Below are 21,412 nucleotides of genomic sequence, written 5' to 3'. Positions count from 1 at the left end.
ATGTCACATACTCTTTGGCCTTCTGAACTGGAACTTCAATGATTTGCACATTTTCTCTATTTGTCGTCTTTTCGTATACTATTCAGCGGAATATTCTCACTGAATGACCTCATTAGAATCACAGTCTCAAAAGTAAAAAGCTGGAACGGGTGGCAGCTCTTTAAACATTTTGGCAGCGAGATTATGCAGATGAATGCAAGGTCAACCTTAAAAAAAAAAAAAATGTGGAAAAAAGACGAGATGAAGTCTTTTTCTATCCTGCAGTCAAATCCAGTGGATGCAGTTTGTATATATTAGCATCCATTGAGACATCATCTGATTTTTATGTCTTAAAAAAAATACAACTTGTGGCCAAGAAAGGCCCCAGGCTCTTTTTTTTTTTCTTATTGATCTTCTGAGATCTGCTCAAGCACACACATGACGTCTCCTCGGCGCCTCCCACCAAGCAAACCGATGCTACATATCCCCCACTGCTAAACTATATATGTTAAATACAATTTAAAAAAAAAGACTACAAGCTGCCGCACACCAAGTGGCGCAATTGAATCGGACCATCGTGAAGAAATCACATTCGCAGGAAAAGCCGTCGCAACCTGGCGACTTACCGTCTGAGACCTGCCAAAATTGCTGCAATGGAGAAACGGCGACCCCTGGTGGTCTGAACGGGAATCATTTCCAAGCGCCACATAAAAGGACACCTTGCTTATAGCAAATCCTTCCTGCCAATCATCCCTCATTTCTTCCATTTCATTTTTTCCTCCCTTTCTTTATTCATAACTCTTCTTTTTCCTTTGCTTCCTCCATCTCTCCATTCTTCCATCCCTCTATCTGTTACTGCTTTCCTTCTTTCCTTCCTTCCTCTCTTCTAACATTTCTTCCTGATGTTCCCCCTCTCAATTTTCCCTTCCTCCTTCCTCAATTCCATCCTTTCTTAATCTCGTGCTTCCCTCTTTCCTTTGCTTCCACTTGTCCCCCAAGCCAGCCTTCTTTTTCCTCATTCCCTCTTTCATTCTGCCTACAATCCTTCCTCCTTTCCTCCCATCTTTTCCTCAAATCAGCAAATCCAAAAAGTGCCGTCCCCCCTGTCGCACATTCCAAGGCATGAAGAGGTATTTGAAGTCCACATTTGAGCGCTGATCCACTTACTTGCTAGCTTGCTTGCTTGGGCAGGCCAGCGAGCCAGACGACGTTTGTAGGCCGTCGACCCCCCCCTCGACCGTAACCTACCCGGCAACATTTTTGCCTATTTTAACGTCGCCCAAAATAATTGCGACGTCATCTTCCTTAAAGGTTAGCGCGGCCAGCGGCAGCACGCACGCACACACACACAGACACACAAAGACAGGGTGGGACTCCAGCGAGCTGACGACGTGTTCACACCAGACAAATTGTACTAAAAGTGAGGAACAAAAGCATGGTTTGTCCATTTTTCCTTTCTTTAGTTTTTCCATAATACTTCATATGCAGTAGCATCAATTTCCAATGAAATGTTAGCATTTCATTTGCTAGTATTTTTTTCCTCCGATTAAAAAAAAATTGACTTTCTTAATATATTTTTTTCAAATTTTTAAAAATAAATTTTTACATTTCATTTCTATCATTTAATTAGTTATTTGAGGCTTGTTTTTAACTATGTTTTCAGGTTCTTGCCTTGAGATGAAAGTGACCTTCAAAAGGCGTACCCTAAAATGTGAGCGCGTCCTACCGATGTAAACGCACAAATTTGAATTTGAAGGCAAAAAGAGAAGAAGAAATTCATAAGAGACGGACACAGTTGAATTGTCAATTCTACTCAATGTATTGGCTCAGGTTGCACGCCACAAATGTTTGCTGGACTTACAAAAATTCTGCAGTGCATTACTTGCACACAAAAACAAAGTTTGATTGACATTCCAAAGTCCAATGCAGGCAAGTAAATAAAAATGTCTATTTATTATCTCTTTGACTGCCAAAAACGTTAAATAACGTTTAGTAAAATCCTATGGAGGAGTGCCAAAGACGTTAAAAGACGTTTGTTTCAAAACAGAGGTGAAACTAACCATTTTCTATTGTTGATTACTGAAGAACGGAATAAGGTAGAAACAAACTTTTTTTTCTGATGAAAGATGAGAGTCCAATCTTTCATTTGGTAGTATGTGTGTTTCCATAGTCCAAACACATAATTTTCTATGGACCTTGAAAGATCAGTCAAAATGCTTAAAATCGGCTGGCACTGGGGACAACCCGTTTCTGAAAACGTCTGGCAGTCAAAGAGTTAACATGATGAGCAGTTGGTCCAATTCTGTAAAGTGACAACATGGCAACAAGTGTGCGTCATATCATCTCGGCTTCAGTGCGTTTCCATCCCATAATTACAGACATCTGTTTAAGCGAGGGAGGCGTTCATTTTTTTTTTTTTTTTTACACCGCATGGTAAATCTGTATTGCAAAAGTTTTTATAGCTCAAACAAAACAAAAAAACAAAAATAGAAAATGCCTTCATGCGCGCATGTTGCCGTTTGCAAACGTTGCTCAACTGCTCACAGGATGAGGCAGCAGCGGTCACGGCGGCGGCGGCGGCGGTTGCGCTGCAGGCGCAGGTCCAGGTCCAGGTCCAGAAGCAGGGCCAGGAAGTTCCTGTTGGGGTAGATGGCGCGCTTTCGCACCAGCCGCCGCAGGGCCTCCTCCAGGCTGAGGCGGCGGTAGATCATCAGGTAGGCCAGCACCAGCGCCGACGAGCGACTCATTCCCATCATGCAGTGCACCAGAACTTTGCCTGAGGTGAGACGGGGGGGGGGGGGGGGGGGGTGCGATTGTTCAAGGCCGAGGATTCAGCATCGTATCCACGGACGCTTTCTTCCTGCTTAGCCTTGCTTTGTCGCCATGACAAAAGCGAAGGCATTTATTGCTATTTTCATATTTTATCTTTTTTTTGTTTTTTTAAGGGGCAGTATTCATATATATGTTGTTATAAACCAAAATTTGGCATCATGCTGTAAATTTTTATGTACTTATGCTTTTACATTTTTCTCACAGATTCAAAACATGCCGACTTCATCATATTCTCAAAATGTGTTGCCAAAATTTCACAATACAATTTCTCGTTCAACATTTCCACATGAAGTTTACAATATTTTTAGTGTTTTGCCATTCACACATAAATTATAATTCGCAAATGATATTTGGATAATACTTGCATTTTTTTTTTATTTTTTTTTTATATTAACTCATTCACTGCCATTGACGGCTATGAAAAATTCATTTAAATGATTTCTATTAGTTTAAAAAAAAAATCCACTTTTGTCAACGAGTATGAAAACCTAGATTTTTTTTTTATTGTACATTTAGAACAAATATAAAATTTGTGATTAATCGTGAGTTAACTCGTGAAAAGCGATTAATTACGATGAAAAGTTTTTTAATAATCTTTTTTTTTTTTTTATTCATTCACTGCCTTTGACGGCTACAAACGTCAAAAATTCATTTGAACCATTTCTATTGTTTTAACAATTTTTTCCACTTTTGCTAACAAGAGTATGAAAACATAGATTTTTTTATTGTCCATTTACAATAATAATAATAATAATTATTATTATTATTAGTTGGTAAATTACATAATTTTGGATCAATATTTAGGTAATTTAGCCTAGGTTTAAAATAGGGATAACTGAGTACTATTGGTAGTATTAATTGTAGAGTATTTTTGTATTTGGGTATTTAATGTTGACATGATATTTTGCATTCTTTTTTTATATTTCTGGCATGTTTTGTGATTTGGGTATTCACTTAAAATTGAGACTGAACAATAGTTGCATGTTTTAATAATTTCCTAAGCAAAATTGACATTCGAATGTATTTTTGTGTTGTCGTTGTTGCTGCGTTTTCGTTATTCGTCTGTTCTCACCGCGCGGCGACTTGAGCCCCTCGTGAATGAAGTCGGCGGCGGGTCTGAAGTAGACGTCCAGGTCGAAGTGGGCGGAGTCGTCGGCGGGGATGCCGCAGTAGCGGAAGTCGTCGCCGTAGAAAGACTGGTTGCCGACGCTGCCCGGCTTGGCGTGCGCCGCGTTGAGCACGTGCGTGATGCCGAGCGCCAGCAGCGCCGGCTTGGTGTGCGCCGCCGTCCTGACACGGCCGGAGCATAGTTGGCGGCTTTCACTCTGAGCGCCAAAGTCATGCTCAGATGTCTACCGTGTTACCAATGAACAGCAGCTAGCACAGTCCTATTAGCGGCGTTTGAGTGAATGTTGCTACTCACATGTTCCCGATGTAAATGTTGGGCCAGACTTCATCGATGTGGCTCAGGCGCAGTTTGCACGAATCCAGAATGTTCTGCAGGTCTTTGACAGTCACGTATTCTTTGCGCTTGCCTTGACCGCTCTGCATTTTGCCGCCAAATCCTGCTTGGCGGGCGGGCGGGCGAGAGCGTTCGCTTCCTTCCTGCCACTTGCTGTCTACGGCAGGTGGACTTCACGTCCGCTCCCAGTCCCGCCCGCTCGCTGCTTTTGATTGGTCCCAGCAGCTGTTTTGACTCCGATGTCGGCAGAGTGGCGCTTAAAACTGACAGTCGCGCTGCCATTTTGTAACGGTGGGGATGACGCGACAGCACCCTCTGCTGGATCAGCTCACAATTGCGTTTTTGTATTGTTTTTTTATTGTTCATTTTATAATTGAATTGATTTATTTGAATTTGTATTATTTTGAATGTTGGTTGTTTTGAATAATTGCAATTTTATTTTTATGGATGAATAATATGTATGAGTATACTACCGTTTTATATTTGTTATTGCTGAAAACAATTTAGTATTCTTTTTGTCTTTATTCTTGATATTTATTTTATTTGTATTTTATTTATTTATTTTTTTGCTGCTGAATAAATTGCATTGTTCATATAGTTATTTCTATTAATTTGTGTAATTTTGTGAAATTGTGCATTTATTTTTGGTCTGTTAACAAATCATTTAAAATGTATTTTCTATTATTATTTCATACTTAAGTTATTCATGTTGACAATTTTTTTTTTATTGACACTTCGCTACAAGATGGGTACAATGTAATGTGTTGTCACTGTATTATTATTATTTTTAAATATGAACATTACTTTAGTTATTTACGTTAACGAATGAATTGTTGCTTATTTGACCACTTTCTTATTATTTTTGCTTATATTATTTCACACCACGGGAATATTGGAAAGAGACGTAAATTGTCAACGGAATGGAATTTCCGGCATGCTTTCCTGCAGTGGACGATGTGGTGGTGTTTCCCGCGCGAGTTGGTCGTCCAAGGCTCGCAGCTGCTTGAGGAATCCGACGTTGGGGAAGATCCAGCGGCGGTGTTTGACTTTGCGGACCGCCTCCAGCAGGCTGAGGCCGTGACGGATCATTAGGTACGCCAGCACCAGCGACGCCGAGCGGCTCACGCCCACCGCGCAGTGGACCAAAACACTAGCTGAACATCAACAATCCCAATTAGAAGACACAAAATGAAATGACTAATACTGTGGCTATCTTAACATGATCACAACTCAAATCATATTTTCCTATTGAAATGAATGTAAACGCCATTAATCCGTTCCAGACAGATGTAGTTAACTATCATCGGAATATCAACGTACCGTCAGTGGTGTTGAGAGCGTTGTCGATGTAGCGGGCGCACGGCAGGAAGTAAGGCGACAGGTCAAAGGTCGGCGAGTCGGCGGCGGGCACGGCGTAATAATCCACCGCTGGCCCGTAGAAGTGGCGACCGCCTTGGCAGCACTTACTGCCGTGGGCCGCGTTCACCACGTGAGTGATGCCCAGCTTCCACAGGACGTAGCGATCGTTAGCCACTGACCTGTGGGAAGGGTGGTAGCATAGCCATAGTAGTTTTCATGGTTCGATAAGGTTGAAAGCGACACTGTTACCGATGAGCAGCCAATAGCATAACCGGAGTAGCGTTTGCAGCCGTACTCACGCATCCCCAATGAAGAGGCGGGGCCAAACCTCATCCACGTGGTTCCCAAAACGTTTTCCTCCAAACAAAATGTTGTTCAGCTCTTTGACAGATGGAGTCCTGCGTGAGCTCTCCTCCATTGCAAATACAAAATATTGCAGTACTGCCTTCGCTTGTGAATAATGTTTTGACAGCACTTTAACCGGCAATGACAGCTGCAAGGCATCTAATATTACAACACTGGCAAGGATTTCAGCGCGGATTCTTACTTGCTTTAGATGCATTACGTTAATGAAGAAGCACAAGCAAGATCGAAATGATCGTATTAATTGATATTTTTAACCTGGAAAACACAACATACGGTGACTGTAGATTGTTTTGTTGCATAGCAAAAGTGTTTCAAGCAGTACTATTGTCATCAATCAACAGCTGGTATCAGATGTCATGACATGTTACCGATATAAAGTTAGTGAAAGTAGCATTTCAAGCAGTGTTCATGTCGCAATGAGCGGTCGGTAGCATAGTCCTCGTAGTGTTTCAAGTTAAACGTCTCCAAAAAAAGCAGCTAGTAGTATAGAAGTAGTGATTTAGGCCCTAAAGCAACACTCAAATATCACCAATACACTAGACTAGAAAATAGTAGCATAGTTATAGTAGTGTTGTTTATGAAATGTTTTTTTTTCCTTAGCTCGTTCAACTTTCATGATGTCACAAGTGCTAATTACCATATTCTGCAATAGTTATTCTTAGCGACTTTAGTTACATACGTAGCCTACCCTCATATGTAAACGATGTTTAGGTGATAATGTTCCCCTTCAAAAAAAAAAAAGAAAGTATTTTGACGTGTAAATAATAAAATCATGTGTCGACTGTCATTTTCGCTTGCGCTTCTATTGTGGACATTAGCTCCCGTGTGACGTCACGTGAGCAGGACGCCAAGCAGCGCGACATGGTTGCCCGCCACAAGCGCCGCGATGATATTGTTAGTAAAAACGACACGGCTGATAATATGAATTGCTCGCGTGGTGAACCTTCCACTTGGCCGACCTTCGGAACTCAAACGTGCCGCCGGTCGGCGTCCTTGTGTTGAGCTCAGCCCGGGTGAGTGAGTGAGCCCCAAAAGGCGAGCTAACGACGCTTAGCAGCCGTCATGCTAACCCTCGTTTCAAAATGCAAAACTGGCGTTCCTTTTTTTTTTTTTTTTTTTTTAAGCCTCCGGCGTTGCACTCGTTTGCCAAATGTTCCTTTTGGCATTCCTCCGACTTGTTCGTGTCATTAAGATTAAGACCTTAAATGTGTGGAATGTGTCATTTGGATGCTAACATGTCGTGATAACCCAACGTTCAATAATAGAACGCAGTCTAAAAAAGAATAGGAATATGTTTTGATCGGGGAGTGCAGTAGGCCTACTAAATCAGCACAGTAATATTATCAATAGTTGTAGTCGCCGTCTTACGTATGTGTTTTCAATAAGAGCTGAACTAATTTACTCAAATCAGATATTGGAACCAATACAGAACGGCACATCATTAATCAATCTGCAAGTGGCAATAAGTCGAAGTACTTGGTGTGTTTCAAAAAGGCCTAAAGCAATCAATCAATCAGGCACCATTGGTGCATGCATCTAATGCACTTTACAATAAAAATCTGACAAATCACTTCACAGTAAAATCAAGTACGAGAAGAAAACAAACAACCTCACCAATGAACACTCAGTAGATAGTTTAGAATAAGTATTTCACTTTACAACAGAGCGTGAAAATCAGCTGATTTGTTGCTCATATCTGGCGTGATATCTCTTCCCCAGCATTTCCCGCTTGCGAAATGACCCCGCCGAGCGTCCGCCTCTGGAAGCCCAAGCACGTGGCCAAGTGGCTGAAGGACGAGGGCTTCTGCGACTATGTGGACCTGCTGTGCGACAAGCACCGGCTGGACGGCAGCAGCCTGCTGGCCCTCAGCGAGTACGACCTGCGCTCGCCGCCGCTGGAGCTCAAGGTGCTCGGCGACATCAAGCGCCTCATGGCGTCCATCCGCAAGCTTCAGAAGCAGAACCTGGACGCGCTGGAGGAGCTGGGCCTGCCCTTCGACGGCCACTCGCCCACCGGCTCGGGTGACTGGTTGTGCAACGGCGAGGCGGCGCGGGCCTGCGACGGCGCCGACGAGGAGTACCACAAGTACACCAACGGCAAGTACAAGCAGCAGACGCGGCGGCTGGACCCCGAGTGCTGGAAGACGGTGCTGAGCTCCGTCTACGTGGTCTTCGTCTTCGGCTTCACGTCTTTCGTCATGGTCATCGTGCACGAGAGGGTCCCCGACATGGCCACCTACCCGCCCCTCCCCGACATCTTCCTGGACAGGTCGGGTTCTTGGAGCAGTTAGCTAGAGTTCCTTTTTATATTGTTGTTTTTTACCCCCATTTTTCATTAGTTTTTAGAGCACCTTTGTTGGTTTCTATTTTTGTGAGAACTTGCTTTTAATGTAGTACGTATTTGGTGTTAGTATTAGTTATAGATTTTTTTTTAAAGAATATCATGGATTATTTGTCAAGTGCAAGATTTAAAAAAATAAGACACAAACTATTGTGTAGTAAAGTAACAATTCTCATACCAAAATAAAGAAACAAAGTAAATAGACAAAAGCAAAGGAACATTTTTATTTTAATTGCAGCTTGACATATACATAAAATGTAGTTCTTTCAACCTTTCATGTTTTATTTCGTTGACAGAAATTTTAATGTTATTTCATTCGTTTTAATTGTCCATTAAATGATTTTTTTTTTTTTTTTACTTCAGTTCAATGGACATTGTGTTGCCTGTTTGCGTTTAAATATCAGCTCTTTTTTGACCTTTTTTCAGATAAGACATTTTTTCAAGAAAAGGTTAACTCTATTTTGAAGGGTTTACAAGTACTGAAATATCGATGCCAATTTTCTTAGCCTGTCTTGCATTATCTGTTAGCATTAAGCTAGCAGACATTTTTAAGATGAAGTTGTATGGTTCTGTGAAATTTCGTTTACATATCATCACCGTTTTAAAATAATTGCCTGTCTTTTTTTTTTTTCTTCAAAAAAAATTTTTTTTGCCTAAATCATCTCCTCATAATGCAAATGGTTCCATTTTTTTGTGTTTCCTGAAAAATCAGAAAAAATGACTTTGGCGATTATTTTAAGAAGGCGTCTATTCAAATTTTGGACAACAAAAAATGGCAGGTCCTTTCATTCCGTGACGACCTTGTTTATACAAAACAGCGAGACGGTGCGAGACATGCTTTTGTTTTGTCCACAGTGTGCCTCGAATCCCGTGGGCCTTCGCCATGGCCGAGGCGTGTGGCGTGATCCTGTGTATCATCTGGCTGCTGGTTCTACTGCTGCACAAACATCGGTACATTTGACCAACGCCGACGCATAAAAGTTTCAGAATGAACGAGCACACGTTCACAAGGCCGGGCCGCCGCTTGCAAGACGCGACTTGCACATCCGTTCTCTTGCATCCTTCAGGTCCATTCTCCTCCGGCGCATGTGCAGCCTGATGGGGACGGTGTTCATGTTGCGCTGCATCACCATGTTCGTCACCTCGCTGTCTGTGCCGGGGCAACACCTGCAGTGCTCCGGAAAGGTAACGTTGACAACGCGTCGTCTGGAGGCGCCGGGCAACGGCTCGGTAAGCTGCAGTAACATGAATGTTGTTGCAGATCTACGGCGACATGTGGGCCAAGTTGCGGCGGGCCGCGGCCATCTGGAGCGGCTTCGGCATGACGCTGACGGGCGTGCACACGTGCGGCGACTACATGTTCAGCGGGCACACCGTCGTCATCACCTTGCTCAACTTCTTTGTCACCGAATGTGAGTCGCGCACCTTCGCCACAATTCTAATAAATATGGAGTCGACAGACATAAACATTTCAAATGACAACAACTTGCTGTAGTCATTTTAGCTGCTACAGTACATACAATTTATAAAAAGGTTTTTATTTATTTATTTTTGAATGATGCTAGATATGTTCTCAGAAATGTTAAATGTTAAAAATCTGATTAGGATTATTATTTTTTTATTATTGAATAATTTTTGTTTTGTTTTTATTGTTTGTATTTGTATATATTTTTTGTCCAATGTGGGTATTTTTCTATTATATATTTTTTAAATATATTTTAATTTTAACATATTTTATGTGTCTTAATATTTTTTTGGGTCTAAAGTTGTATATTTTTATGCATTTTTTTTATTTTACTTTATGCTTAATGTTTTGAGTGTGTGTATATATATATATATATATATATATATATATATATATATATATATATATATATTAAAAACATTATATATATGTTTTTAATGTGTGTGTGTATATATATATATATATATATATATATATATATATATATATATATATATTAAAAACATATGTTTTTAAAAATATTAGTTAAGTAGAACCCTTAGGTGTGTGTATATATATATATATATATATGTGTGTGTGTGTGTGTGTGTATACATATATATATATATATATATATATATATATATATATATATATATAAATAAATAAATAAAACATTATATATGTTTTTAATGTAATGTAATGTATATTTTGTGCTAATTTAGCGTAGCGTTGCTGTTGAGTCTAAAGGCGAAGTGGTGTGTTTTGGGCAGATACGCCGCGCAGCTGGCACTTCATCCACACGCTGTCGTGGGTGCTCAACCTGTTTGGCATCTTCTTCATCCTGGCGGCGCACGAGCACTACTCCATCGACGTCTTCATCGCCTTCTACATCACCACGCGCCTCTTCCTCTACTACCACACGCTGGCCAACACGCGCGCTTACCAGCAGAGCCGCCGGGCGCGCATCTGGTTCCCCATGTTCTCCTTCTTCGAGTGCAACGTCAACGGGCCCGTGCCCAACGAGTACTGCTGGCCCTTCTCGCGGCCCGCCGTCCTCAAATTGATCATCAGATAGAGGGGGCGCCGTCCGTCCGTCCGTCGGAGTGACTTCACACAGCCTGCCTTTGACCGCCGGGATTTGTTTGATTGAAAGTAAGAATCAGCCAAAATTGTCTTTTGTCTTAAGTGTGATTCCATTTGCCAATGACCTTGCGCTTTGCATTAGGTTGACATGAGTAGAAAAGTCAACGACGACAACAAAAAACAGGGGCAGAGGACTTTTGTAGTTTTGAGGGTTGAGGCTGGAACAGACAAATGGCATTTCCATTTATTTTAAAGGGGAAAGATGATTTGAGTTGTGAACGTGGTCATGAACAAATTCAATTTGTATATGAATGTGCCACTTTATTCAGCCTCATTGCACAATAGGTAAAAAAAAATTCCCATCAGAATTCTACACACAGCACTTGATAATGACTACATGTAAAATGTATTTAGAAACAAATCTCTGAATTCATTTTACAGGGTCCTTCATGTAATATGGGGAAAAGGTAGATGCACAGAAAATAATGAAAATGATTCATTAGCATTTGTGTGTGTGTGTGTGTTTTTCAAAGAATTGCACGCTGGACCGGATCTTATGTTCTGGTGGAGCCATACGTGGTCCATGTGCCGCAGATTTCTCACCCTCCGACATAGTATTACCGCTAGATTAGAACAATGTCCTTTAGCTATTTAAGGGATGTCTCTAAAAGTCTATATTAATTTATTCAAGTTTGTGTGTTTTTTGTTTTGAGGCAGCAACATGCACAGACAAGAGCCTTTTGTTTACAGTTGCGCAAGTTGTGGTTTTTGTGTGTGACATGCTTTCACATAACAGTTGAAATATTAAAAAGACATTGTGGAAAAATGACTTACTAATGTTTGTAATCCTGCACACCCATCAAATGTGAAATTTAAGTAAATATTTAGTTCATTAGCTGCCTATTTTTGGAAATGTATGAGGGTGAACCGTTCAGTACGTCCACAAGAATGCTTTCATTCTCAAGAGAGAAATGAGTCGCATCACAAAATGTGCCAATTACAGCATGCAAGCTGTATTGTCAAATGGGATTTGTTTAAAATGCTTGTATCTGAGCTGAAATTGAACATCGTTGTTGTTTTTTAACTCAATAAATGGGAAATCAAACAGAGATAAGCCATTTTTGTTATTTGAGTAGTTTCCTCTCCAAAAATCATTACGTTAGTTGACGTACGGGGGCGGGGGGGGGGGGGGGGGTGGGTGGGTTACGACGACCCCGTTACCATAGCAATTTTTACTCCTTCCTATATGCCTGTGTATAATTAGTGAGAAATACGCATTTGAATTTGAAACATTGTGACTGAAAATGCCTTTCATCGCTGTACTTGTTGTACAGAGAAAACATAAGCAAATTATGTGGTTGAAAATAGCCTTTTCTAAACGTGTTATCTTTTAATTTTAGTCAGGCACACTAAGGACAGCTTTAGGGGGCCTTAAACCGCCGAGGTCAGCCGTGTCTCCTCCACAAGCCACAATCGTCCTGAACAGTCAACTACCGGCGTCTTGACACTTTTCCCACTCGAAATTCAAGTCTGCGGCGACCTTGTCAACAGTAAAACATTTATCGGTGAGTTAAATATCTCATAATTAGTCGGGTTATTGCTTTCCAAATGTTCTGATAAGTTCGTTAAAAATAAATGTCGAGCGTCCTATTTACTAGCTAGAAAACGCCCATAGCTAGCCTCCCTTCTACTGCACAACTTCCAACTAAACCAGTTCTGAACTACTTCTTTTTTTATTTTTAAACACAAAGTTTAAATACCACCAACATAACCATTATTAACCTTCACTATCTAGGAGGCCTATGTGTTAAGAAAAAATGGACAGATTTTATTCCTAAAGAGAAAAAAAAAGTACATTTGATATGATTGAAACACACTTTAACATCATGTACATTATTAACGTTGGAAAACACTGTACCCAAACATTGATAACACTGAAATGTATTCCACTAAAAGTTAAGAAATTGTTAGTCAATTAAAATCACTGAACTGAACGCAATGAAACAAGTGTGGCCAATTGATTCATGAAAATGAGACGACAGAATTTCAACAAGTGCTGTTTTTAGCATTTTATTTTGTTTACCTTCTGGGATTTATTCCTCAAGGTACCAAACAATCATAGAAGCATTTTTTTCCTCCCTAGCAGGCACAATGGCAGTCCCTCCAGCCTATGCAGATTTGGGAAAGTCAGCAAAGGACATCTTCAACAAGGGATATGGTAATGAAAAGTTTTTCATGTTTGTATATTTCGTTGAAACCCACTTAATAAATAGCATTGTCGTCGTGCCTGCAGGGTTTGGACTGGTTAAGCTCGACGTCAAGACAAAGTCATCAAGTGGAGTGGTGAGTAGAAGGTTTTACTGGAATTGGAAGACAAAGTAAATGTATATATTTTGGCAGATTTTAGATTTAAAGAGAAAATGCAAAACAAACCAATTTAGCTTTTGCTAAATTATTGCATAAATACTATTTCCTCTAATAATGCTCACTCGATTTAAGGCCACTATCAGAATAAATATGGCTGATATGAAATTAATGGATAGGAATCATGTGGACTGACATTAAAATGCGTCCATGTTAGGAGTTCAAAACATGCGGTTCGTCCAACGTGGACACCAGTAAGGTGACGGGAAGTCTGGAGACCAAGTACAAGTGGGCTGAATATGGACTGACCTTTACCGAGAAGTGGACCACCGAGAACACGCTCGGCACAGAAATCTGCATTGAGGACCAGGTACAAATCGGATACTTCCTTTCAAGGCGGAAAATTGCCGAGTTGACTTCGCAATAACGCAAGAATCCTCTTGTTTAGATCACCAAAGGCCTGAAACTGAATTTTGACACCACCTTTTCACCAAACAGTGGGTATGTAACAACCAAGTGAAGCGCTTTGAAGACTTTGCGCATACATAGTGGAAAATGAAAGTCGTATTTCCCGCAGCAAGAAGAGTGGCAAGATCAAGACGGCCTACAAGCGGGAGTACCTGCACGGCGGCGTGGACGTGGACCTGGACTTCGCCGGTCCCACCCTCCACGGCGCGGCGGTGGCCGGCTACGAAGGCTGGCTGGCCGGCTACCAGATGAGCTTCGACACGGCCAAGTCCAGGATGCTCCAGAGTAACTTCGCCGTAGGTTACAAGACGGGAGACTTCCAGCTACATACAAGCGTGTACGCACCTTCCTGTTGTAAAAGTGGGAGATGTGATGAAGAGGAGTGGCTCCAGGACAGAGCCCTGGGGGACACCAGCGGTAGCTGTCAACAGCTGGGAGTCGGATGAAACCAATCGAAAGGTGTATTTTTTTTCTTCTTCTTCTTCTTCCAGAAACAACGGATGTGAATTTGCGGGCTCCATTTACCAGAAGGTGAACGAGCAACTGGAGACGGCCGTCAATTTGGCGTGGGCGGCGGGCAGCAACGGAACTCGCTTTGGGATCGCCGCCAAATACCAGATGGACTCCAGTGCCTCCATATCCGTGAGGATCTTTGCATTACTAGATCCAATTGTTGTTTATACATATATATATATATATATATATACTTGAGTATGTTCATCATTAAGATTTTGATTAACAATGATATCTTTTGTTTTGAATTGTTCATTTCAATATGATCACCTTTGCTAACGATCTTCGTCCAGGCCAAGGTGAACAACGCCAGCTTGGTCGGAATCGGATACAGTCAGACTCTTCGGCCCGGTGAGAACATTCTTTGATAACTTTTTTTTTTATCTTTTATGACCACCTTTTTAACTCCCACATGAGTCTTACAATATTTAATGGTTGCAGGTATGAAACTGGTCCTGTCCGCACTTATGGACGGGAAAAACATCAACGCCGGCGGTCACAAACTGGGCCTGGGGCTGGAGTTGGAGGCATGAGGGACCCATTTGGAGGGAGAATTATTTTAACCATATGAAATAATGGGGGGGGGGGGAGTGTATCCCCCTCTATTGTCGAGCACCGCTGAAATGTCACCTCCTAGTCTCCTCTCACTTGTAAGTCACAATGAATCTATAATGAAGCTCCAGTCAGAAACGACCTCCCAAACCTACTCAGATCCGTCAAGAAAAACAAACTAACTAAAAAAAAAAAACATGCCTGTGTGATCATCAACAAAACAATATATGGTGACCTAATTAAAAAAAAAATTGGGGAGCAATGTGGGGGCCATGATTCACAAATTTGGAACCCTTGCTGTCAAACACAATTGCTTTAAGTAGGAAACAATCTTCTCCATTCGATTCTCTGTTGACAATCCAAGCGATGTGAGATGTAGAATGTACACCAGAGCTGTTATTTTGCACACCAGACGACCTTTATCAATTAAAGCTCTTCTTCTTTTGTTGTACAATGTCTGTGTGGTGACATGTTTTTTCTTAACATGGAAATGCGTTAAAAAAAAAAAAAAATCCCATGTTTTCGTTGCCTTTTGTAATTTGCTCTATAAAACACATTTTAAAAAATCCTATTCAAGTTGCACATAAAATAATGTATTTCCTCAAATATTGGTCTTCCCTTACCTAAATGTTATGCCTTAATTAGTCATTCCGATCAACACCACACTTTTCTTTTGAAAGATAAGTTGGGAAAATTTTGGGATGGCCACAGTGTACTGTACAATGAATGAGCAACAAAGCTCAAATATTTTCTCCGTTTGCACGTCTGCTTTCCATTAAAATTGTGACAAAAGCCTGGTAGTCTCACCAACGGGGAAATAAACCCTTAGACACAAAAAAAACAGCGCCTTACCACTTTGAGCAGTATTGTGCTCCAGGTGGCGGAGTGGTACCGTCACTTGTCTACGATGTAGGTTTGCGTGGGTTCGCTTCCCCGCCTAGGAGACCATGTTTGTTTGTGTGAATATAAAAAAAGAAAACATGACCTGGAGCTTTAGAAATGTGTTAAGTGTACTACCCCCTCTAGTGGTACACGACATAATCACTCCCTAAATTTGAATTACATTATTTTCCTAAATTAAAATTAGTTTGCGGTCTAAAAACTTTTGTCATGTATGAAATGGGAGTAGAATATTCAAATGTATCTTTTGAAAAATCAGCTCCCCTCTGGCCACGTTTTATGCCTCTAATTTAATGTTCCGGTGTGCCAAAAAAAAAGTAGCCAATCAGAGACTGAGGGCGTGTCAATCATTTGGATCACCTGACAAGCGCACCTGACGCCCACGGAGCCTTTCCGGCCAGGGAGAGACCCACAACAACACGCTCTCGTAAAGGAGACTACAGTATATTTTACTTTCTTGGTCGGTTATTTCATTCCGGTTAGCAACACAAGTTTAAAAATGTGAATGCTTCATATGAAGAGAAATGAGGGTCGGTGACGTCAATGTCGGCGTCTGAAACCAAACGTCGACGTCACAGTTCCCGTCGAGTGGTTGATGGTGAGTGGTTAAGTTTTGTATTATTATTGTACATAAAAAACAACACACACTATCAAACTGGTAGCATGTTGTGTTCGTCGATACTCCATTATGAATAAGTCACGCTGCAATGCTGGGGACGTTTTTGTGGGCGCCAAACCTGAATTGAGGCTACATTCAAATCTTGCTAGCAGTTTGAAAACTGTGCTACACGCCAGGATTTCTCAAACCTGAGCACCATACAAAGATTTTTTTTTTTTTGAACAGGCGTTAACAATTTGGTGTTACTGAATGATGTTATACAACCTTGTATATAAAAGGATTTTGTGATTTAAAGGCTGATTGATTTGAATGGATCTCGAAAAGTTGGTAGTGTCGTGTGATACTAAGATTTGAATTGCAGGCTCAATTTATTTGTATTTATATACTGTGTCAGTCTTTGGGGGTGGTCGTTCAGCCTGCTGTTATGTTCTTGAAAACCGTTGTTAGCTCCATACTTGGCCTGATTATTTCAACAACGTTACAATACGTTGGAATGTTTAGGTGAATGATGGAACTTTTGTAAATATTGTTTTATTTGTAATTACTGTGAGGGAAGAATAGTTTTGGCCATGGCGAAGAGACTAATGTGGGAACAACATGAAGATTCTCTTCCACCGGTGATTTTGAAACAAGTCGTCTCATGGGATGTTTCTGGAGGCAAGAGCATTGTTAAATGTGATGTCAAGAAAAGACTTTGCTATCTCATTATTGAGCAACTTCGAAGCACACTAGCACATTTTAATGTTGGCCATGTTAGTGTTACTGGTACTTAATTGAAGCATTTAAAAAAAAAAAAATGTAAACACGGTGCTTGAAATAAGAAGTTTGCGAATCACCGCCTACTGTATGTCTCTAAGCGCTCCAGTAAATAAACATCCCTGGGCACTATTTGAGGAATTACAAAGTGAGGTAAATTACTCCCAAGAGCACATGGTCGCCCCCTAGTGGCCTTGCCGCCTCCCTACAATTTGATGGCCAGCGTGAGGCCGTCGCCTACGGTGAGCATGCTCAGGCTGATGCGAGCGTCCCGGTGCAGTTTCTTGTTGAGCCTGTCGATGGCCAGCGTGTCGAGGTCGTCCGCGGCGGGTTGCAGAACCCTGCCGCCCCACAGCACCTGCGCGGCGCAAACAAACGGAAAAATGACCGAAATGTCAACATTTAACGCCCGAGTTGTTGTTGGGAAGGTGCAAAAAAAAAACGTACGTTGTCAATGGCAATGATGCCGCCTTTCCTGATGAGCTGCAGAGACTTTTCGTAGTAGGGCTCGTAGTTGACTTTGTCGGCGTCGATGAAGACAAAGTCAAAAGTTTCAGCTTCGCCTGCTGCTAAAAGCTCCTCTGAAAAAAAAAAAGAAGACATTTAAAACAAAAATCACAAGTACGGGAACCCTTTTTAATGGAAACAGAACAATAATAATAATTTTTGCCTTGAACAAACAGAGTAGTACCTTAACTTACTAGTTGAATTTGTTCCATCATCATGTTTGTAACTCAAATCATCTTTGCACATTAAAATGAATGGAAATGAGATGAATCTGTTCTAGCCCTTCAAAAAAAAAATTGTAACACGTTTTTACCTTTTTTAAATAACAAAAAGAGGAGTGTACAACATAGTCTATAGTTAATGACATAATAATCTAGCTTTCTTAATATCGTGCTATCTTAGCAACGTATTAGTGATGTCATAACGTGTCAACATGCATGTCTGCTGCCAAAAATGTGTCCGGATAAACATGAGCCGAAGACAACACAAAATTCTGGTAGAGCGATTGAGAAGATGAATGGTTGCAAATAATTGCACACAGAAGATGACAAGCTTTTTTGACATAGTAACAAGTCAATGCCAGGCCCTCAATCCTGTTAACTTCGGTATATCATGACTACATTTGCACCACCTGCATAAATGTATGTGCAATGTCAGTTTACCAAGTGTGTCCAATGCTGGCTGAATGCGGAGATCAATTTTCTTCTCCACTCCTGCCTGCCAAGAAAGTCGGGGACAATATTTGTCAGCAACTTGCAATACAATTAGGAGGAAAAGTGTTTGATCACAAATGAAAAAGACCAAACATGAAAAAATAAGTTGCCAAGAAAAATGCGCAGCTTTTATTATTAAACTATGATAAAGTGATAGCTTTGCATTAATCAGAACTTTGCAGTGAGAACAATGCATACATTTACATTACAATTGAGTGTATTGATTAATTTAAGTTGACTGCTCATGATGCCCCCCTCATTTTAAAATGGTGAACATCGAAAAGGTTTATTTTTTAGCTGACGTGTTAACAAGCACTTATTTCCACAATAGGAAAGAAAGCTAGCCCATTTCCAAGATGGCCGCACCCAAGAAAGTGGTCTTCACCTTCCGCCAAAATATCCCAGAAAGCTACCTTGAAAGATTTCTCAAAGTCTCCCCAGACCAGTCAGAGTGTTTTTTTGCTTGGTTTGTACCTCTTTCCAGAAGGGTTTGCCCATGTCGACATATTTCTCATTGACGTCGCACGCCACCACCACGCCGTCATCGGGCAACGCCAGCGCCATGCTCAGGGTGTTGTAACCCGTGTACACTCCTGCCCGCAAAAAAAAAAACCTTCAGTTTATTCATACAAATAGAATAGCTAACTATTCAAAAGATCTGTTCGCAATGTTTGTAAAGTGGAGGCTGTCAAAAAAGTCAACTGAAATAATAATAAAAATGTTTTGTTTGGAGTTGGCCTGACTTTAGGTTTTTATTTTTGATTCACTTAAAAAAATGAACACAGCAGATTCTACTGGTGAGTGGGGCTAATTTGAGCAATTAGTGAGAATTTGCCATTTTAAAAATGTACAATAGCTATTATCATCATCATCATCAGAAAAAAAGTTACAATTTTTTTAAAAGGATGAAGTCATGAAAAATTTTTTTTTTTTTTGAATGAAGATTTTTGTATGTGTGTAGTTCTAGCTAGAAATGATATTCATTTTACAAAAGTCACAAGAACAAACTCTACCTCAAAGTAAAACGGTCTTCATTTATAACATGAAAAGTTTGAATTTTGTGCAAGTCACACAAGTTTGAATCGTAGTCGCTACCGTGAATGGTGGATGATGACAAAAAAAGTCGTCTCAACAGCACCCCCAGTGGTTGCAGCCGAGCACTGCACTCTATTTTTGCCTCGACTGCTTCAACAAACCATTCATGCAACGCGCAAGTGCGAAGATTATGACCACGTTACCGATCTCGATGGCCTTCTTGGACTTGATCAGTCGCACCAAATTGGCCATGAACTGCGACTGCTCGCAGGAAACCATCATGACGTTTTCGCCGTGCTCCAGCGTCCTCTGGAAACAACCAAACACAAACAAATGCTCCGTGGACTGAACGAGCGTTTTCATTTTGGAAAGTACGTCGTGTTGGTCCTTGCGTACCAGTCTGAGGTTGGCCAGGGCGGGATGCTCCCGCATGGAGTGGCGCAAGACGTATTGCAGCAGCGGGTTGTGTTGCCCTTTGCCGTGACTTTTGGAGATACTCATTCTGAAAGCTTTCCTCCTCCGTCCTGTAGGAAAGACGCCTTGTTGTTTTATTGCGGTGGTCAAGCTCGGGTGGACTTTGCGCACATTTTTGTTTTGTTTGTTTATGTTAGGTAACCTCCAGTCAGCAGTTTTTATGACGTCAGTTGTTCAACCAGTCCTAGGCATTGTTCTTACTCGAACTTCGTACTTGGCTTCATTTGAAATTCAAGCTGTTAAAATGAATGGTTGCAGTTTTTTGCCAGTCTATATTCATTTAAATATACGAAAATGTATGTTTTATTTGACATATTGTGCTGGACTGTATTTTATTATTGAGATTTTTTTTTTTATTAAAGCTATTTGTATAGTTGAAATCACCTGTAACACCCCCTCCTCCCGCAACACCACAAATGGTATCGCCCATTCATTCTCATGACGATGATCTTAAAACCGGTGCAACGTTATTTCAATAGTTTTTCGGATTGTGATTCAACAGTTAGCGATTACAAACAAGCAAAAACACGTTGTGAACTTACTCGTTAGCAACAGTTTAATATACTGCATAATAAATAAAACCGTTGTTACAAACGAAGGTAAATCATACGAGATGCAGGGCAACAATTTGATGAAGTGACCCTCGATCCCTAGTAGTCGTAGTATTAAAAAATACATCAATAAATCTGTCGTCCTACCGAACAAATATCCCGCGATAAAAAAACCTCCCAGTGTGAGCGTCCCAATCAGTGCTTCTTTCGACACGTCGCGGAATGCCATGTCGGAACGGCCACTTACGAGTTGGACAAAGGCGACAATGGACTGGCCCGGCTGTGGCTTCCCCGACCCTTCGCCGGAATGACGTCACAGGACCATAAGACGCGAGGAGAGTCGTATGACATTGACGTCAACACTCCTACATAACACACTACGCATGCGCATCTTGTCAAAACCTGGACGCGGGCGAGTGATGTCAGTAGCAGATAATGCAACTGTACGATGGCACTGCTCGAAGTCGACTACTTTATCTTTGTTTTGACTAAAATAAACCGACAGAATTTAATCTCTCACTGCGTTAGAACTGTAACGACCCGAAAAAAAAAATTCAGCCTTGCTAATGATAAAAATATAAATAAAGTTAGAAAACCTCTTCTTCGTGTGTGCCGGGCTGTTGCTCCAATTCTTTTCTGCTGGCAATGCCGGGGAACGAATTCCAGCCCTGCAGCCAACCTTAAAAAATAGTCTCATGCGCTGTCACGTGACCTCGCGGAAACTCATCTTTAATTCAAAGGCCCAGGACAATAATTCCATACGACTATAATAACTTTTTGTTGTTGTTATCGACATGATCATTTATTGGTAGACTCTATTACTTTATATTATGACAAATTGCATGTAAGCTATAATATTCAGTGGCGTTTGTGTTGTTGTAGTATAAGTTCTCAAACAGAAGAGGGCAGTGTTGTCCTATCTAAAATGGCGGTCCTGAATTTCATGTCAGAAAGTTAACGCTAAACAAATACTGGATGGGGGAAAAAAAATACACAAAAGAAAAAAATACAAAAAATAGTATAGAAGAAACTTGTAAGAGAGGGGGAAAAAAAATAGAAAGTCTGTGTTTCATTTAATTTGTCGTTTACAC

At 41.0% G+C, this 21,412-nt stretch overlaps 5 protein-coding genes and 1 long non-coding RNA gene across 17 annotated transcripts in view; 3 read left to right on the top strand and 3 right to left on the bottom strand.

The window, feature by feature from the left end:
* Positions 1 to 1,774: 1,774 nt before the first annotated feature.
* LOC144038068 (dual specificity protein phosphatase 13A-like) lies at positions 1,775 to 4,790 on the bottom strand. Of its 2 annotated transcripts, XM_077550193.1 has the most exons (3): positions 4,235 to 4,790; positions 3,884 to 4,101; positions 1,775 to 2,755 (listed from the first exon to the last, which is right to left on the bottom strand). In XM_077550193.1, the coding sequence occupies exons 1-3, from the start codon at positions 4,360 to 4,362 to the stop codon at positions 2,520 to 2,522; spliced, it is 582 nt and encodes a 193-aa protein (XP_077406319.1). In that variant the 5' UTR covers positions 4,363 to 4,790; the 3' UTR covers positions 1,775 to 2,519. The 2 variants fall into 2 exon arrangements, 1 of the variants encoding a protein (XP_077406319.1); XR_013289137.1 differs by lacking the exon at positions 1,775 to 2,755 and having other exon boundaries at positions 3,260 to 4,163; positions 4,235 to 4,380.
* Positions 4,791 to 5,001: 211 nt separating this feature from the next.
* LOC144038066 (dual specificity protein phosphatase 13A-like) lies at positions 5,002 to 6,834 on the bottom strand. The gene is made up of 3 exons (XM_077550190.1): positions 5,932 to 6,834; positions 5,594 to 5,811; positions 5,002 to 5,427 (listed from the first exon to the last, which is right to left on the bottom strand). Exons 1-3 carry the CDS (start codon positions 6,192 to 6,194, stop codon positions 5,186 to 5,188), a joined length of 723 nt encoding a protein of 240 aa, XP_077406316.1. The 5' UTR covers positions 6,195 to 6,834; the 3' UTR covers positions 5,002 to 5,185.
* A 27-nt stretch (positions 6,835 to 6,861) lies between these two features.
* Positions 6,862 to 12,406, top strand: samd8b (sterile alpha motif domain containing 8b). Of its 3 annotated transcripts, none has more exons than XR_013289135.1 (7): positions 6,862 to 7,011; positions 7,718 to 8,267; positions 9,195 to 9,290; positions 9,407 to 9,524; positions 9,601 to 9,751; positions 10,557 to 10,938; positions 12,270 to 12,406. XR_013289135.1 is itself a non-coding variant. In XM_077550183.1 (6 exons), the coding sequence occupies exons 2-6, from the start codon at positions 7,735 to 7,737 to the stop codon at positions 10,859 to 10,861; spliced, it is 1,203 nt and encodes a 400-aa protein (XP_077406309.1). In that variant the 5' UTR covers positions 6,862 to 7,011; positions 7,718 to 7,734; the 3' UTR covers positions 10,862 to 11,693. The 3 variants fall into 3 exon arrangements, 1 of the variants encoding a protein (XP_077406309.1); XR_013289136.1 differs by lacking the exon at positions 12,270 to 12,406 and adding an exon at positions 11,403 to 11,693; XM_077550183.1 differs by lacking the exon at positions 12,270 to 12,406 and having other exon boundaries at positions 10,557 to 11,693.
* Positions 12,286 to 15,220, top strand: LOC144038064 (non-selective voltage-gated ion channel VDAC2-like). 2 transcript variants are annotated; one of them, XM_077550185.1, is made up of 9 exons: positions 12,286 to 12,434; positions 13,013 to 13,087; positions 13,163 to 13,212; positions 13,451 to 13,603; positions 13,682 to 13,734; positions 13,811 to 14,038; positions 14,193 to 14,343; positions 14,508 to 14,565; positions 14,656 to 15,220. In XM_077550185.1, the coding sequence occupies exons 2-9, from the start codon at positions 13,021 to 13,023 to the stop codon at positions 14,745 to 14,747; spliced, it is 852 nt and encodes a 283-aa protein (XP_077406311.1). In that variant the 5' UTR covers positions 12,286 to 12,434; positions 13,013 to 13,020; the 3' UTR covers positions 14,748 to 15,220. The 2 variants fall into 2 exon arrangements, with proteins under 2 accessions (XP_077406311.1, XP_077406312.1); XM_077550186.1 differs by having other exon boundaries at positions 12,294 to 12,434; positions 13,016 to 13,087.
* Positions 15,221 to 16,008: 788 nt separating this feature from the next.
* LOC144038069 (uncharacterized) overlaps positions 16,009 to 21,412 on the top strand; it is a 110,920-nt gene continuing 105,516 nt past the window's right edge. For all 6 annotated transcript variants that reach the window (XR_013289139.1, XR_013289140.1, XR_013289141.1 and 3 more), the window contains exon 1: positions 16,009 to 16,264. This is a non-coding gene — a long non-coding RNA (uncharacterized LOC144038069). The remainder of the gene's footprint in view (positions 16,265 to 21,412) is intronic.
* On the bottom strand, positions 17,010 to 21,000 carry LOC144038065 (catechol O-methyltransferase domain-containing protein 1-like). Of its 3 annotated transcripts, none has more exons than XM_077550189.1 (7): positions 20,918 to 21,000; positions 19,693 to 19,820; positions 19,500 to 19,605; positions 18,736 to 18,854; positions 18,211 to 18,265; positions 17,489 to 17,622; positions 17,010 to 17,399 (listed from the first exon to the last, which is right to left on the bottom strand). In XM_077550189.1, exons 2-7 carry the CDS (start codon positions 19,795 to 19,797, stop codon positions 17,247 to 17,249), a joined length of 672 nt encoding a protein of 223 aa, XP_077406315.1. In that variant the 5' UTR covers positions 19,798 to 19,820; positions 20,918 to 21,000; the 3' UTR covers positions 17,010 to 17,246. The 3 variants fall into 3 exon arrangements, with proteins under 3 accessions (XP_077406315.1, XP_077406314.1, XP_077406313.1); XM_077550188.1 differs by lacking the exon at positions 20,918 to 21,000 and adding an exon at positions 20,569 to 20,715; XM_077550187.1 differs by lacking the exon at positions 20,918 to 21,000 and adding an exon at positions 20,469 to 20,632.

This window comes from Vanacampus margaritifer, chromosome 18, assembly GCF_051991255.1.
Source record: "Vanacampus margaritifer isolate UIUO_Vmar chromosome 18, RoL_Vmar_1.0, whole genome shotgun sequence".
NCBI classification, from domain to species: Eukaryota; Metazoa; Chordata; class Actinopteri; order Syngnathiformes; family Syngnathidae; genus Vanacampus; species Vanacampus margaritifer.
The sequence above is the reverse complement of the archived record's forward strand: the minus strand, read 5'-3'. Positions and strand labels throughout refer to the sequence as shown.